Source organism: Toxorhynchites rutilus, chromosome 3 (genome assembly GCF_029784135.1).
Source record: "Toxorhynchites rutilus septentrionalis strain SRP chromosome 3, ASM2978413v1, whole genome shotgun sequence".
Lineage (NCBI taxonomy): Eukaryota > Metazoa > Arthropoda > Insecta > Diptera > Culicidae > Toxorhynchites > Toxorhynchites rutilus.
The window spans coordinates 129,135,780-129,151,601 of NC_073746.1; the positions used below are offsets into that span (position 1 = coordinate 129,135,780).

At 39.6% G+C, this 15,822-nt stretch overlaps 1 protein-coding gene and 1 non-coding gene across 2 annotated transcripts in view; both read left to right on the forward strand.

The window, feature by feature from the left end:
* The window catches only part of LOC129775231 (uncharacterized), an 80,986-nt gene extending 68,148 nt beyond the window's left edge, over positions 1–12,838 (forward strand). Inside the window, exon 3 of the mRNA XM_055779670.1 lies at positions 12,048–12,838. Within this exon, the coding sequence (XP_055635645.1) occupies positions 12,048–12,259 (212 nt within the window). The 3' untranslated portion in view covers positions 12,260–12,838. The remainder of the gene's footprint in view (positions 1–12,047) is intronic.
* Positions 12,839–13,017: 179 nt separating this feature from the next.
* On the forward strand, positions 13,018–13,140 carry LOC129781038 (U5 spliceosomal RNA). The gene has a single exon (XR_008744070.1). It is a non-coding gene; the product is annotated as a U5 spliceosomal RNA (small nuclear RNA).
* Positions 13,141–15,822: the final 2,682 nt, after the last annotated feature.

The following is a 15,822-nucleotide window of genomic DNA, read 5'->3' on the forward strand; positions in this document are numbered from 1 at the left end:
AAACAAATTATGAAAAAATCAATTTGTGTTTTATTATTATTTTGGATATTGTTTTAGAAAGCATTGAACTGTATTTCGTAAACTCTTTTTTGGAAGGTTTAATGGCCAAAAAACCATTTCGAACGCCCTCGATGCCGCCTTGTTCTGGATTTGCCACCAAAGCAGTTTGTATAAAGAACAAACTTTTTTCTTCTGCTACCTGATGCCGTTTTGCGATTGCGTTTGCCACTCGCCACTCGCTGCAACTGCCTGTTGTTGACTTGATGTCCACCTTATCGTCGCGAGCAGCTTTGCCAGCTAACTCCATCACTTCGGCGGCCGAAACTATATAACGCCGGCTAGGTGGACTGGTGCACTGGTACTAACGCGCTCGGCCTAGCTACCCTTGCGGGGAACTCCAGATCAACACGGTTCGAGCGGGATTTTGCCTTTCCCTTCACTTTTCCTCCTTTACCATGTCCAGACATGGCTGCTTGGGTTGGTTTGTTGATTTGATGTGATGCGAAACGATGTGGTGTACGGTTTCGATGAGAATGATCGTTACGGCAGCGGAGCGGGGATTTTTAAGCTGACTGGCTGGCTCGAGAATTACGCTAGAGATGTGCCATCCGCTCATGAGCTGTTCCGAAGAATCGACTCTTTGAAGTGAGTTGACGCGGAACAGCTCGCAAAAAAAATCAAACAGCTCTTCAGCTCACTTTGATGATGATGAAGGAGAGAAAAGAGCTGTAGAATTGAAGAGAGTGTGTGAGCTGTAAGATTCAAATGAACTGACCGTCTCTCGCTCTTCGTGTTAAGACATCAGTTTAGTTTCATTTGTCCCTCGTCTTTTCAACTGTTATATTCGCGTTGACGGCATTGAGCTTTGTTTACCAGTTTAGGGGGCGCCAAAAATAATAATTGGCTCTCAGGCAGAATGAACACGTTTTTAAAATTCAAATTATTAATGAAAATTAACTTCTGTGTATCAAATGAGTATTCTATTTCAATGAAAAACACTTTGTTTGCAGGCGGTGCAAAAATCTCATAAGTTTTTTTTTTTTTTGAAGAAAACTTTCTATTGTAATGTAAAGCCTCAGTAAAAATGTCGGAAATGTTGTACTCGCCGAGTCTGTTGTAAATAATAGTCTGGAATACGTGTTTCAAGTAATTAATAATATGGTGTGAAAAATTCATTTGAATTTTAACATTTTCAAACTGGCTTCGTGGCTATCGAGTTTGGGACCCACATTGAAAGTCGGCACTGACAACTGAGCTGAAGAGCTGTTCATAAAGAACAGCTCATTTAGATGAGCTGATATGATCAGAGCTGTTCATCATGATGAGCTGATTTGCACACCTCTAAATTACGCATGTGTGAGACTGCGACCAATGTTTCGTTCATATTTTTTCTTTTTCCTTTCCAATCGTGCTTCATTCTATTTCGCTGCTGCTCTGGTTGCCCGTTTTGGTCGGTACGATTTGAGTAGCACAAACTGGACCAATCAAAAATGGGCACATAGTGCATTTCGACAATGCTTGATATTTCACAATTATTCAATTATTTATCTCAAGAAAAATTAAATGTTATTCGTTATGATAGATGCGTAGATATATTTCCTATCAATTGATGCAAGAACCTTTGCGATCTATTGAGAAATGCTCGAGTTATAAGCGTTCCAAATCTTGCATTTTTTCCTACTTGTTCAGTGCCTAGATTTCCATTTCACCCCCTATATCTTCCGGTTAGACGTAGTCCTACGTCAAAAGTGCCCTCTAGTTTAAAGCCATGAAAACAATAAAAAACGACTGCAATTAATAATTACGAAAATAAAATCCATTTCTTTTGCGAACTCAATATATTTTTAAATAAAAAGCTCATTGCTCATTGGCTTCAATTTGATATATTGATCATCTAAATTGGTTCAGTGGTTCAATTGTTATGAGTTTTTGAAAACAGTCATTTTCGAGAAAAAGAGGGAAAAAATGATTTTTCGGACCACCCTATAATGGAAATGGGCACTCCAATGAAAAAATAAAAAAAAATACTGGTGTAATGTTTTGCGATAAAGAAGAAAACTACCACTTTTGACGAAAATCTGAGAACCACTATATTGGTTTGGCATGGAATGGCTGTATGAATGTAAATTTTTTTTTCTTTCTAGAAAAATTGTATGACGATCTTTTTCGATTATTAAATCATTTTAAAAACACCCCGGTGTATATCATAAAATAAATCGTGTCATGTCTAAGGTCACATTTCTTTTGCAGTGTCATGTTTCGTGTTAATCTAAACGAAATCTAAAAATGAATTAGAACAGCGGTAAATTAACAAATTATCCTGTGGCACCCTTCTACCAGTGCTTTCAATTTTCAATGCTCTTAGATATAGTGAATCGCCAAATAATTGGAATTTGTTAAACATCAGTGATATACTCGTATTGGTAACCAAATATGAGTGTCATCGCTTTTTATAAATAAACATATATGATTACTGCTCGTTAAAACGTATGATTTCATGTTTTATTGTAACCCAATGACCGTTACGACACTCTACCGTATTGTCTGTCGTACTAAATGCCCCTTGACGCCGAAAAATAGTTGCCACTTTGCCTATAGTATTTCCGGTGTTTCAACTATAATTTCGCATGATTTCCAAAATTCTGTTTTGGAACAAGCCTAGCGGCTTGACGTTCGATTATTATCATTAGTGGATCTGAATGGCGAAGAAGTCATTCTTACCGACTATAAAATTGTTCCTGATTCAATCTTCTATTGTTAGCATTTATGACGTCAAAATAAACCTGAGGTGAAGCATGTATGTGGTACACTGAATTATCATGTTGGAATACCCAATCATCACTCTTTTTTGGTGCAAAAACGACAGCAAACTATTCTGAAGTGTTTCGATAGTCTCTTGATGGTGTTGAAGGACATGCTATCGATACCAGTTCCATTTGATAGTCCTCCCAAAACTATCTACAGTAGTTGTTCGCTAACTGGACGTAGTTTGACTGGACTGCTCTTTGACTGGGCGCGTGTTAGTTGGTAGAAGTTAATTGACGTCATATTCACTTTCAAATATAAGTAGTTTTGGATGTTATTAGAATTTACTTTACTTTCGAATGAAAAAAAAACATGATGAAATTGCATGGAATTTTAGTGGAAACCTTTTGTATATTCAATTTGACAATGTTTAATGCTGAGAAAATGTAATTAGAAACGTTACACTGTAAAAGAAACTACCTTTATGGACAAATTGGAACGTTCCCAAGCGCACGATTTTTGACGTAGGACTACGTCTTTCATTTCTATACCGGGGTGTAAAACCAAAGTTTCGAGAACGAAAGCGTTACGCTGGAGACCGAGATTTTGAGCGTTAATAGCTCTTAAACAACTGAACGAAATGGTATGATAAACACTTCATTCGAAAGATAAAATGTCTACGCGTTATATACTTGTTACTCTTCCATCCAAAAACTTGTTTCAATAGCCTTAAAATTGATTTCAAAACAGGCTATTGAAATCACCAATCGGTATATAAGCGAGCGCCGCTCGTAAACCCACTCAGTTATGATTGAACAGCGATTGGATCATGTTGTCGCTGTTGTTGTGAAGCTAATTTCGTTTATCATGAAAGCGCTGATGAACGGTGTCACCAAGAGCCTGTTTGTGCACCTAAGGCCAAAAGGGAATCCATCAGGAGGAGAGTGATGCCACGGTTCCGCTTGAAACATCGGAGCAGCCGCCACACACACACATACACATACACGCGCGGAATTCTCGTTGCTATCATCGTTGCTGAAAAATAATCTGCCAGTTCCCCTGGGAATTGAAAAATACATTCATGCGAAATAGTTTATTTTAATGTTTTCTATCCATATAACACTGCAACCAAATACATTTGGTTTTGTTATTTTTCAATCAATCGCAATTAACAGGAAAGCTTCTGAATATTTTTTTCCCCATCAGTGGAAATTTTCGTATCCAATATTGGATGCATAACATGTTTCACATCGCGAAAATCAAGTCATTTTCGAGCGATTATTTGCTTTCTACTCATATAATGCTTCGACCAAATACATTTCGTTTTGGATTTTTTCAATCAAGTGCGATCAACGTAAGACCACGTCTTTCGGCAATTTATTAGAGGTGCAATGAATCTTTAGGAATTCCCGCTCTACGCGCACTGGCAAACAATGTTTACTCAACAATTTCTCAAACTAGAAATGGGTGTTGTGAGAAAGGATTAGCGAACGCGAAAACGACAAACGGGAGAAAGATATTTGGAGGTTGAAGGAAATTGGCAGAAAACTTCTTCATTCTATCATTCAAATAATGTGATTCATACCACATCGTTTTGCCAGAAAGAGATTATTAATGCTCAAAGGAGGAATCGAGTCCTCCGAGGAAATTACCCAGCGCAAATTAGAGTCGACTATCGATTGCGGCATTCGTACACAAATAATTTTATAATACAGTTCCACCAAAGTGATTTCTTCGGATATATTCACTACATCATGTCATGTATTTCATATTCTTCATAAGGAAATCCATATCCATGGCACCTATCGGTAACGAATTATTATCGAAACCACGATTTTCGCTAAATGCTCCTTTCAGTTCGGCCTGTAAAAAACTTTTCTGTACTCTAATCCATCAAATTTGGAGCCCTGAAAAGGGCCGTTGATTATATGCTAAGCTAATATAGCACGCTCTCCTCGGATACGATGGGCCAGCTGGATGTCCTTGGGCATGATGTGACGCGTTTTGCATGGATAGCACACAAATTGGTATCTTCGAATAAGCCTCCTGCAGCGTCATAACCGCGGAGCGCAAGTCGGTTTTGAAGTCCTGAGCAATTCCACGAACCAAATGCTGCAAAGGTAGCTTGCGGATCAGCAATTCGGTCGATATCTGATAGCGACGAATTTCATGCGAAGTTCCCGGTCGATAGCGATGTGGCTTCTCCACCTATCCTGCTACGGGTGCGCTTATCCGAGCTGACTTCGTGTGCCTTACCACCGAATGACTAACGAGCTGTCTGCGAAAGACTAACGAGCTCGAGTCCTCACGGTGCGAGAGTAGAGTAAGAAATGAACGAAAGCAAAGGAAGCGTCATTTTATAAACCATAAAAGTATAGAATCTAAATCCCACCCTTATTATATTCGTGAGTATACAGTAAGCTTATACAATAAAGAGGGTGGGGTTTACATTCGATTCTTTTATGTTTTATAAAACGACACTTCCCTTGCTTTCGTTCATTTCTTACTCTACTCTCGCACCGTGAGGACTCGTTTCATCGGGACTAAGCAGACAGCTCGTTAGTCTTTCGGTGGTAAGGCACCACGAAAGCAGCTCGTATAAGCGCATCAGCCGCAGGAAGCGTGAAGAAGCCACATCGCTATCGACCGGGAACTTCGCATGAAATTCGTCGCTATCAGAAGTCGACCGAATTGCTGATCCGCAAGCTACCTTTGCAGCATTTGGTTCGTGGAATTGCTCAGGACTTCATAACCGACTTGCGCTTCCAAAGTTCCGCGGTTATGACGCTGCAGGAGGCTTATTAGAAGATACCAACTTGTGTGCTATCCATGCAAAACGCGTCACATCATGCCCAAGGACATCCAGCTGGCCCATCGTATCCGAGGAGAGCGTGCTATATTAGCTTAGCATATAATCAACGGCCCTTTTCAGGGCTCCAAATTTGATGGATTAGAGTACAGAAAAGTTTTTTACAGGCCGAACTGAAAGGAGCATTTAGCGAAAATCGTGGTTTCGATAATAATTCGTTACCGATAGGTGCCATGGATATGGATTTCCTTATGAAGAATATGAAATACATGACATGATGTAGTGAATATATCCCCATATCGAAGAAATCACTTTGATGAAACTGTTTACCGTTTGTCGTTTTTAATTGTTGGGAAAGGGCATTATTTCTGCTGACTAAATTCCAAGAAAAAATCCATTCCTTCTTTAAGCGTGATTCATTCTGCTTCGGATCAACGGAACAGTATGATAATCATTTCATACAAAAGATAAAATGTCCAAGAGTTATATGATTGCTATTTATTGAGTCGGAAAATTGTTTCAATAGCTTAATGATAGCTTCGAAAACAGGTTATTGAAATCATTCGTATCCGTATGTAGCGCGCCCGCTTGGAAACCCATTAATCTTATTGGAATGTGAGATGGGGAAGCTCATACTTACGTCTATGCATTATGCTGTACACTACAGACTTTTTTTCTCCGTACTGATTAAGAAGCTGACCGAACTATCGGTCGACAAGTCAGTCTGCAGTCGGCGGGGGCTCTTAATTTCGTTTTTGCAGGCCGAACCGAAAAAATTTCAGTCGAGTTAACTCTTTTTTACAGTAATGCTTTTGAATCCGGACACTTTGCATTACATTCAATATCATACCACAGCCATAACATTTTTTTCATGTTGAATTTATGCGATTAATAGTTGCTAATATAGTTACTGATAGTTTCTTGATAGTTACTTATCAATCGCATTAATTCAACATGCAGAAAATGTTGTGGCTGCGGTATGGTATTAAATGTAACGCAAAGTATCCGGATTCAAATACATTACTGTATACTTACTTCGATGTTATTCGTTTCTCTCTCAGGGTAAGCAACGAATATAATAAGGGTGGGGTTTAGATTCTATACTTTTATGGTTTATAAAATGACGCTTCCTTTGCTTTCGTTCAATGGTGCTACTGACACTCGACCGCAACGGTTATGTTTTAGCGCCATTCTAAAAGAGAATAATAACTATAGAAGTTTTCTCCTACAACCGAATGTATAGCTTTTTTCAAAGCTGATTTCGGTCCTAAATATAGCGTTTTTTTTCAGCAACAGTTGACCGGATACCAGGAAAGGAGGAAGCAGCCGAGAAGCCCCCAACGGCCATTCAGGAAGTTGGTTCGGTCGGATTGGCCACTTTGACCGGCAGTTTTCACTGCCCCCTGCGTGTCCCGCTGTTTGTGCCCGTCTCATCAGCTACGTTTTTCCTGCCAGTGACGCGCGATTTTGGCGCAATTTCTACTCATCAATCACCAGCTTAGGAGGTGTGGAAAGAGGTTTTCTTCGCTTCGTCGCTTCGAACCGCTGCGGCGATTGCCCTGCCGTCGGCGGTATCCGGTCCCTTCCCCGCTACCCCACTACCATTTGGTGGTGTATTAGGAGTGGTTCTTCAACACGATCGGTGAGTGACCAAACCTTTCTTAATACCAGGAGTTAGTGAGAGATAGGACGCCCAAAGGGTATAGGTTAAAAAAATTTTCTTTTTACTACATATCCCAAATTGATTTTAATTTAACTGACATTTAAAAAGTGATTTTTTCCAAGTGTTTTAAAAAAAAAAAAAAAAATATAGTGTTTTTCCGCCAAGTGATTTCGGTGTTTGTTCATGTGACTGCGTTGGCTTTGTCCCCCGCCGTTACTGTCCTTCGCCGTTTTCGTCCCCCGTCGCACGTCGTAGGGTCTACTTTGGTTAGTGAATATTTTATGACTTTTTCGCCGGCTACACCTGGGTGTAGCTAGGCAACAAAAATGGCTTCCAGTAGTTCCGGACCTCCAGGAGGCCGGGCTACAAACCGTTACCGTGGAAGACCAACCCAACGGACCAGTCCATTTTGGGCTGACCCACTGAGTGGTGATCTTGAAATTCTTCTATTACGGGCCACAGGGGAAGATACCCACCCCTCGAACCCCTTTCTTGTAAGCAAGACAGTTGCCAAGGCAGGATCCTTAGAAAGTGCAAGACCACAACGAGACGATAAAAACCGAATTCAATATGTACTCTCAGTAAGAGAAAAGGATGTTATCGAAAATTTACTTTCAATTAACAAGCTAATTGATAACACCCCAATAGAAATTATTCACCATCCGACTCTAAATCAACGCAAATGCGTTGTCACCTGTCGTGAAGTTCTAGATTTAAAGGAAGACGAATTGTTAAAAGAACTAGCCGATCAAAAAGTGATCGAGGTAAAGCGTATCACCAGGAAAGAAAATGATTTGATTATAGCCACACCAACATTAATTCTGACCATTCGTGGAACTGTTGTTCCTGAATATATAAATTTTGGATTTCTTCGAGCAGGGACTAGGAATTATTATCCAAACCCCATGCAATGTTTTAAGTGTTACCGCTTTGGGCACACAACAAAACGGTGCAGACGAAATACTCCACTCTGCAAAAACTGTGGAAAAGAACACAAAATAAATATTTCCGGAAACAAAATTTGTAAATCCCCTGAATTTTGCGTCAACTGTAAGGGTGATCATACCTCATCCAACAGGACGTGCCCAATATGGGTAAGAGAAAACAACATAACCAGAATAAGAGTAGATGAGGGAATATCTCACAACGAAGCTAGGAAAAAGTATGACCTCCAGAACAATGGAATAACCTATTCCAGTGTGCTGCAGGACAGACTTAATACCATTCAAACAACAGTAGATGGCTGCACTCAATGCAAATGCCAATGTAATTCCGCTAGACCCAATCAGGATAATAGCCAATCCATTACTTCAGGCAATGAATCGGAAAGCTCGGTAGATGAATCTGAAGAAGATTCCGAAGAATCAGAAGAAGAAGAAATGGAGGAACCAAAGAATATAGAATCTGAAGAGGATAGACAGGACATGCAAACCGAAGAGGAATCAGATAATCCAATGGAATACATTGAAATTAGGAATAAAAATAAAAGGAAAATCTCGAACAAAGGAATATCTTCTGAAGAACATAAGTCTTCTGATGAGGAAAACAAGCAAACCAAAGAAGTCCAACGAAAACGGACAAGGAACGAACAAACAAATCAAATAAATGGAAGAAACAACACACACACACACACCAACAATAAACACCCACATAACAACAATCAACAATCACAAGCTAACACTCTAAACCACTCCACTCCAAATAAAAATAACACTAACACAAATAACACACACACCAGGAAAGTTTCCAGCCCTCCAAAGGGTAATAATAAAAACAAATAAATTATTACTTCTATTACATAATTTTAACCTTTAATCTGCAGCATTTTTATATCAATCAACATTATTTTAGTTAAACCGAACGGCCCGGAGTTGCCGTCCACCTTATTTCTGAGGGAGATGGGATGGACGGCGGCTCCAGCCCTCGATCCCTTGATACTATTTACCATACTTTTCATAAAATAATTCATAAATCGAAAGACCTGGAGTCACCTTCCGCCTTATTCAAGAGGGATGGGACGGAGGGCGGTCTTCAGGCTTTCACTTATTCATATTATATTTAATCGGATTATTTCTTTAAATAACTTTCATAATCGTAGGACCGGAAACCGACTCTCACCTTATTTTTGAGATGGTAGGGTGAGCGGCGGTTCCTAGTCTAATATTATATTTTCTCTAAAGGCCGGGAGTTGTCCTCCATTTCACTCAGTTGGAGTGATGGCGAAGACTCACGGTGGAACACATATTAATCACATGCCCTAAATTTAATGCTTCAAGAATAAAGTTTCAGGTTGCAGACACCATAAGGACAGCACTATCGGACGACGTCGTCGAGCAAAAAAGGACCATCTAGTTCCTAAAGGATACAGGTTTATTCGATCAGATCTAATGTCAAACTACTAAATCTACCTATACTGATAAAACTACGTTTGTTTTCTCTTCTAATTTCAGCAAAAGATGAGCAGGTTTTTTACGCCCTTTTTAGAAGCAAGCTCTTCAAGCACACTAAAATGGGCTTTTTCCCTGCTCCAATTGTTTGGTTGTGTTTTTGGCCCCAGAGCCGTGTAGGGTGCGGCGATACGACATACGTCCATAGCGGTTACTAAGACTGAGTCGAGCGAGAATAACGAATTTTGCAATTTTTTTTTTCTTAGTTTTCCTTTAGTTAAATTTCCCGCCCTCAAGGGCAAGAGACGAATGAACTCTCAGAGTTTAAAGTCTCTCTAATTCAATACCTTCCTTCCTTCCTGCTTTCGTTCATTTCTTACTCTACTCTCGCACCGTGACGACTCGTTTGTTTGGGACCAAGCAGATAGCAGGTTAGTCTTTCAGTGGTAAGGCACACGAAAGCAGCTCGGATAAGCGCACCAGCCGCAGGATAGGTGAAGACGCCACATCGCTATCGACCGGGAACTTTGCGTGAAATTCATCGCTATCGGAAGTCGACCGAATTGCTGATCCGCAAGCTACCTTTGCAGCTTTTGGATCGTGGAATTGCTCAGGACTTCAAAACCGACTTGCGCTTCCAAAGTTCCGCGGTTATGACGCTGCAGGAGGCTTATTCGAAGATACAAATTTGTATGCTATCCACGCAATACGCGTCACATGATGCCCAAGGACATTCAGCTGGCCCATCGAATCCAAGGAGAGGGTGCTATATAAGCTTAGCATATAATCAACGGCCCTTTTCAGGGCTCCAAATTTGATGGATTAGAGTTTGGAAAAGTTTTTTGCAGGCCAAACTGAAACGAGAATTTTCGTTTGGATGCCATACAGCATCGAGAAAATTCCGGAAAGATCTAATCGTTGCTGAAAAATAATCTGCCAGTTCCCTGGGAATTGAAGAATACATCCATGCGAAAGAGTTTATTTTAATGTTTTCTAATTATATGGCGAACACAGCGACCAAATACATTTGATTTCGTAATTTTTCAATCAAGTGTAATTAGCTGGAAAGCTTCTGAAGATTATTCTTTCCCATCGGTAGGATATTTTCGTATTCAATATTGGATGCATAACATGAAAAACGGAAAATGTATCGTATCGCGAAAATTATATAATTTTCAATCGATTATTGCTCAGTCGCCGAAATTTTCATACTCAGAGAGTTCATTCTCCTCTAGTTTGCCTCCCAAATTGCCATCGTAAACCACACCTTCTCTCGATTCAATCACGCACGAAAAGCATACTGAAATGATATTCTGGTGGTGAAACCGATTCATTTTTCGTGAGGCGTCGTGCACAAATTACATAACGCGATAAGGGGGGAGGGGGTAGATGTTGCGTTACTTTCTGTTTATTAGAGATATGAAATTGCGTTACGAAAGGGGGGGGGGAGAGGTTCGGATTTTTAGCGTTACGTAATTTGTGCACGACGCCTGAGGACATCGACAAGACAACATAGTTACTGAACGAGCTGAACGGCGAGGGATCGAGGGATTCATTACCTGGCCTGACCTGACCTGAAATGCAATCAGTTTGTTTTAACTGTGAGGGAGCGCAGAAAAGCCGATGCTGATACTCTCGTGACCAAGAGAGTATCAGCATCGAAATACGGTTCCTCGGGAAGACATAGAAGCAGCCGCCACACACACACATACACGCGCGCAACTCTTTTCGTTTGCTGGTTATCGAGAGGAAACCTGGAAAGAAATGATCGTTGCTGAAAAATAATCTGCCAGTTCCCCTTGGAATTGAAAATTACATTCAAGCGAGTTTATTTTAATGTTTTCTATCCATATAATACTGCGACCACATACATTTGGTTTTGTGATTTGTCAATCAAGTGCAGTTAACAGGAAAGCTTCTGAAGATTATTCTTCAGAACAAGGTTTTTTGTATCCAATATTGGATGCATAAAACCTTGAGTCTCCAACGTAACACTCTCGTTTTTGAAGTCACCCAAATATTTATTTATTCATTCATTCAGGATGGATTTAGATTCAACTTCAAACAAATGATCTCTAAATCAACGATAGTCCTACGTCACCCTTGCGGTTATATCATAGATATAACCCACTTCCTGTTTTTTTCAGTGCCAATCAAGCATTGAAGTTTCCTTAAGTTTTATTTGTGGTTTAACATGTCAGCCCAGTTGGCGAGTCAAATTCGATAACTGGGTTGCTTTAACGAACGACGCGAATGACTACTTAGATGCTGAATCGAGCAAAAAAGGTGGCTCGTTATTGAGTCTGCTGACTTAAATCTGAATGGGCCAGAGGATATTGTTTTATACTGGAGGGACACACTGCTTTAGAACGTTTTAATGTATACATTATACAACAGCCAAATAAGTGTTCTAATGGTTTTCAATTCTCTCGCCTAATTACAGTTAACGACCACGTGGTGATTTCCCGCTCGTGCGCATGGGAGGACATAAACGCGCCACCGAACCATTGTATCAATGCTGCGACACCTGGTTACATTAAAACCGAGTTCTGCGAGACCTGCACGACAGATGGATGCAACGGTGCATCCCAGTATGGACCCGCGGCGCTGGTGGTGCTGCTGATGGCTCTGGTGGCCAAGCTACTCGCTTGGTAATTCCGGACGACGGATACGCAGCCGCAGTCTTCAATCATTCTTCAGCTTTAACTTCTAAGATCGAAAGACCCATATTTTTGGAAGAATCTACACCGAAGCATCACACGATCGTCAACGTTGCCTTAATTGTTCAGAGTATTTCTATTGTGGATCGAAGATATTTATTATGATTAGTTTCTGGCGTGGTTTTACAAACGAAAATCCCTCCATATACCATAGCGGAAGCGTTGCTACGCGAGACGAAAGACGCGATACGATATGCAAATGTACAAATAGTGTTACAATATATGATTTCACGAGCAGACATGAATGGAAGCACCAGCCATTGGAAAATATATCACAAAAAATACATAGCTCGGAAACAATCTCAGAGAGTTGTAGAAAGATGTAGTTGGTGTTAGTGTTGTTATTAGATATAACTAATTGTTTGTAAGATCGATTCGTCTATTCAACACGTGCAAGCTAAATCAAAATTTTTATAACACTGCTAGTTTTCTCATCCGGTGGTTATGTAGAGTAAGATTTTTCCATGTACATAATTAATGTAACATTAAAAATAAATAAAGTCAATTGAATGAATTTCAATGTCATTTCTCCGAACTGTAGTGTCTCTAGACGTTTAGAATTTTCCAACTTCTAATTGGATTTTCACCTTTCTGTCTAACAGAAAGGTAAAACACAGGTACGCGATTATATCTATCCATTGCTAATGCAACATATCTTCGGTAAAGCAACCTCTCGGTCCAGTGAAACATTCATCACTCTGATCTCTCTTCAGATGTCGAATAAATCTTTCGCCTTTTACTAAAGATTTCCGTGGAGAGGGATACTCTAATGAGTCTGAAGAAATTTTTTTACAGACTCGATCCTCAACGGGATCGAGCATAATCCAAAGACAATTTTAATTATTCCCAATCGAGAATAGGGTAAATGATCTTGGTTTGTCCAGTCGAAAATATGATCATGGTTTGCCCACTTTTTTGAATGCTCTAATTCAGCGCTCCTGTGTCAAATAAGGCCTCCGAATGTTTCGAAACATATAAATGAAATTGCCTTTTACATGATTTATAGTAGTTTGATAGTATATTTTTACGAAATCACATGTTTTAAAGGATTATAAAATACACCTTCTATTTGTGTCAAGGCGCCCCTCATTCGAGCTAACTTTTAATCGATCACCAGATGATTATTTGGCACGTATTCAGGCCTTTTCTGGATTACAACACTTATAAATATTGTAAACATCATGCTTGCTCACCATTTGTATCGGATTTACATAGCTAAACCATTAAATTAACGCATTTTGATGAACTCAATTCTGATCATGAGTTGTCCAATTCAATAATGTTATTTTGTCCACATGATTTCTATGGCAACCGCTTGGCGCGCTGCAGTTTGTTTATGTTTGTTTATGGTGTTCTTCGCGCATACCAGAAGTATGGTTTTTCTGTGTTGATTGTGTTGAGGTGAACACTTCTAAAATGCCCAAGAAAAGGCAATATTCTGAAGAAAGCCTAAATTATGAATGAATCAATATGATGACAGTAAACTCAAGCAATGATAAATTGAACATCTAATTGTGAATTCGAATGTTTTCATTCAAAAATGGAGATTTCTAAAACCGGACAAACCATGATCATTTTTTTGGGCCAACCATGATCAGAGGTGGTCAAACCATGATCATAATTCTTCTTTAAGGAAAATCGTTAAAAACATAAAAATTTGAATAATTTCAACACCTTATGGTAGTATTAGCAACTAGAGACTTGGGGCTTTTCAACAAACCCAAACTCGTATCGATTATGTGTGATTTTCATGAAGAAAAATCGATTTGCATTTACTAGTTGCGTAAAAACACCCCAAATTGGATGGATAAGAGTTATTTTGAGACGGCTGGAAATTTGCCCGGAATAATGATAATCTGAGTGTGAAGAGCTCTGATCGCTATATACTTAATTTTACATAAAACAGGGTTCATAGGATTGGAGGATTTTTATAAAAGGGTCGATCTTGACGAATCGGTTTTCTAAACGGCGTTAGGATCGATTGTCTGAATGAATCGGTACCAAAGCATCGACCTTTGCCAAACCGATCTTTGAAAAATTAAAAGCCAATTTATCTACTTATTCTAACGGGTTTCCATGAGGGACTTGTCAACTTTTTATTTAATAAAATAGAGTTTTTTTGAGATATTGAGTTCAAATTTGTTCTGTTGAACTACACTCTTACATTTTAAGAATGAATTTCGGTTATATGACCACCATGGGCACGTTTACAGCGATCGATCCGTTGGAAACAATTTGTAAAGGGTATTTTAATAGGGACACTACTAAAGTAGCACGATAGGGACATCAAACGTCGCCATATTTTTTCCCGCTCTCTTGAAATTTCTTCTCAGTAAGGTTTGCCATTTCACAATGGAAGGATATACGATCCAACAACGAGTCGAGATTATTAAAATTTACTACCGAAACTTTAAGAGCGCTACGTCCAATTTATGGTCGTCATAATCGTCCTGCCAGATCAACAATTGAGCGTCTAGTGGAAACATTTGAACCCACAGGCACAGTACAAAATGTTCCCGTGCCAGTGAGACAAAGACGTGACCGTAGTGTCGAGAATATTGCTGCCGCTATAGCATCAATTGAGGAAAACTCAAATCAGTCTCTCACACGTCGTTCTCAAGCGTTGGGCTTCTCTGTGACGTCGTTGTGGCGAATATGGCGAAAAGATCTTGGCCTACATCCTTAAAAGATCAAATTGACGCAAGAACTGAAGCCGCTTGACCACCAGAAGCGTCGTATGTTCGTGAATTGGGCTGAGCAACTACTTGAAAATGATCCGGATTTTCTTCGAAAAATCATCTTCAGCGATAAGGGTCATTTCTGACCGAATAACGTCGTCAATAAGCAAAATATGCGTTATTGGTCGAGCAGCAATCCACAAGTACTCCATGAGTCACCATTGCATCCCGAAAAAATACGGTTTGGTGTGGCTTATGGTCCGGCGGCGTCATTGGGCCGTACTTCTTCCGTGATGATCAAGACCGGCATGTTACTGTGAATGAGAATCGCTACCGCTCAATGATAACCGAATATTTTTGGCCCGAATTGGATGATATGGACTTGGACAATATGTGATTTCAACAGGACGGCGCCACAAGCCACACAGCGAATTTAACAATCGATTTATTAAAAACCAAGTTTGGTGAGCGTGTTATCTCACGAAATGCGATTTGACGCCGTTAGACTATTTCCTGTGGGGTTACGCAAGTTATGGTCTATGCCAACAAGCAAGCGACGATTGACAAATTTCGTACGAATATCAAACGTGAAATTGCAAAAGAAATCAAGTTCCATACATAATGGCATCAAATGTACTTTCACATGAATAAAAAATTTCATTGATGTCTAAAACCATTTTTGTTTTATTTTAAAAAATGTGGTGGTTTTATTGAAAAATCCTTTACAATACGGTATATATTGTGCGTGAAAACGAGATAACACTTCCATTCGGTTAAGAATATCGTTCTAAATCATATTTCGGACACTTTGTAAATATTT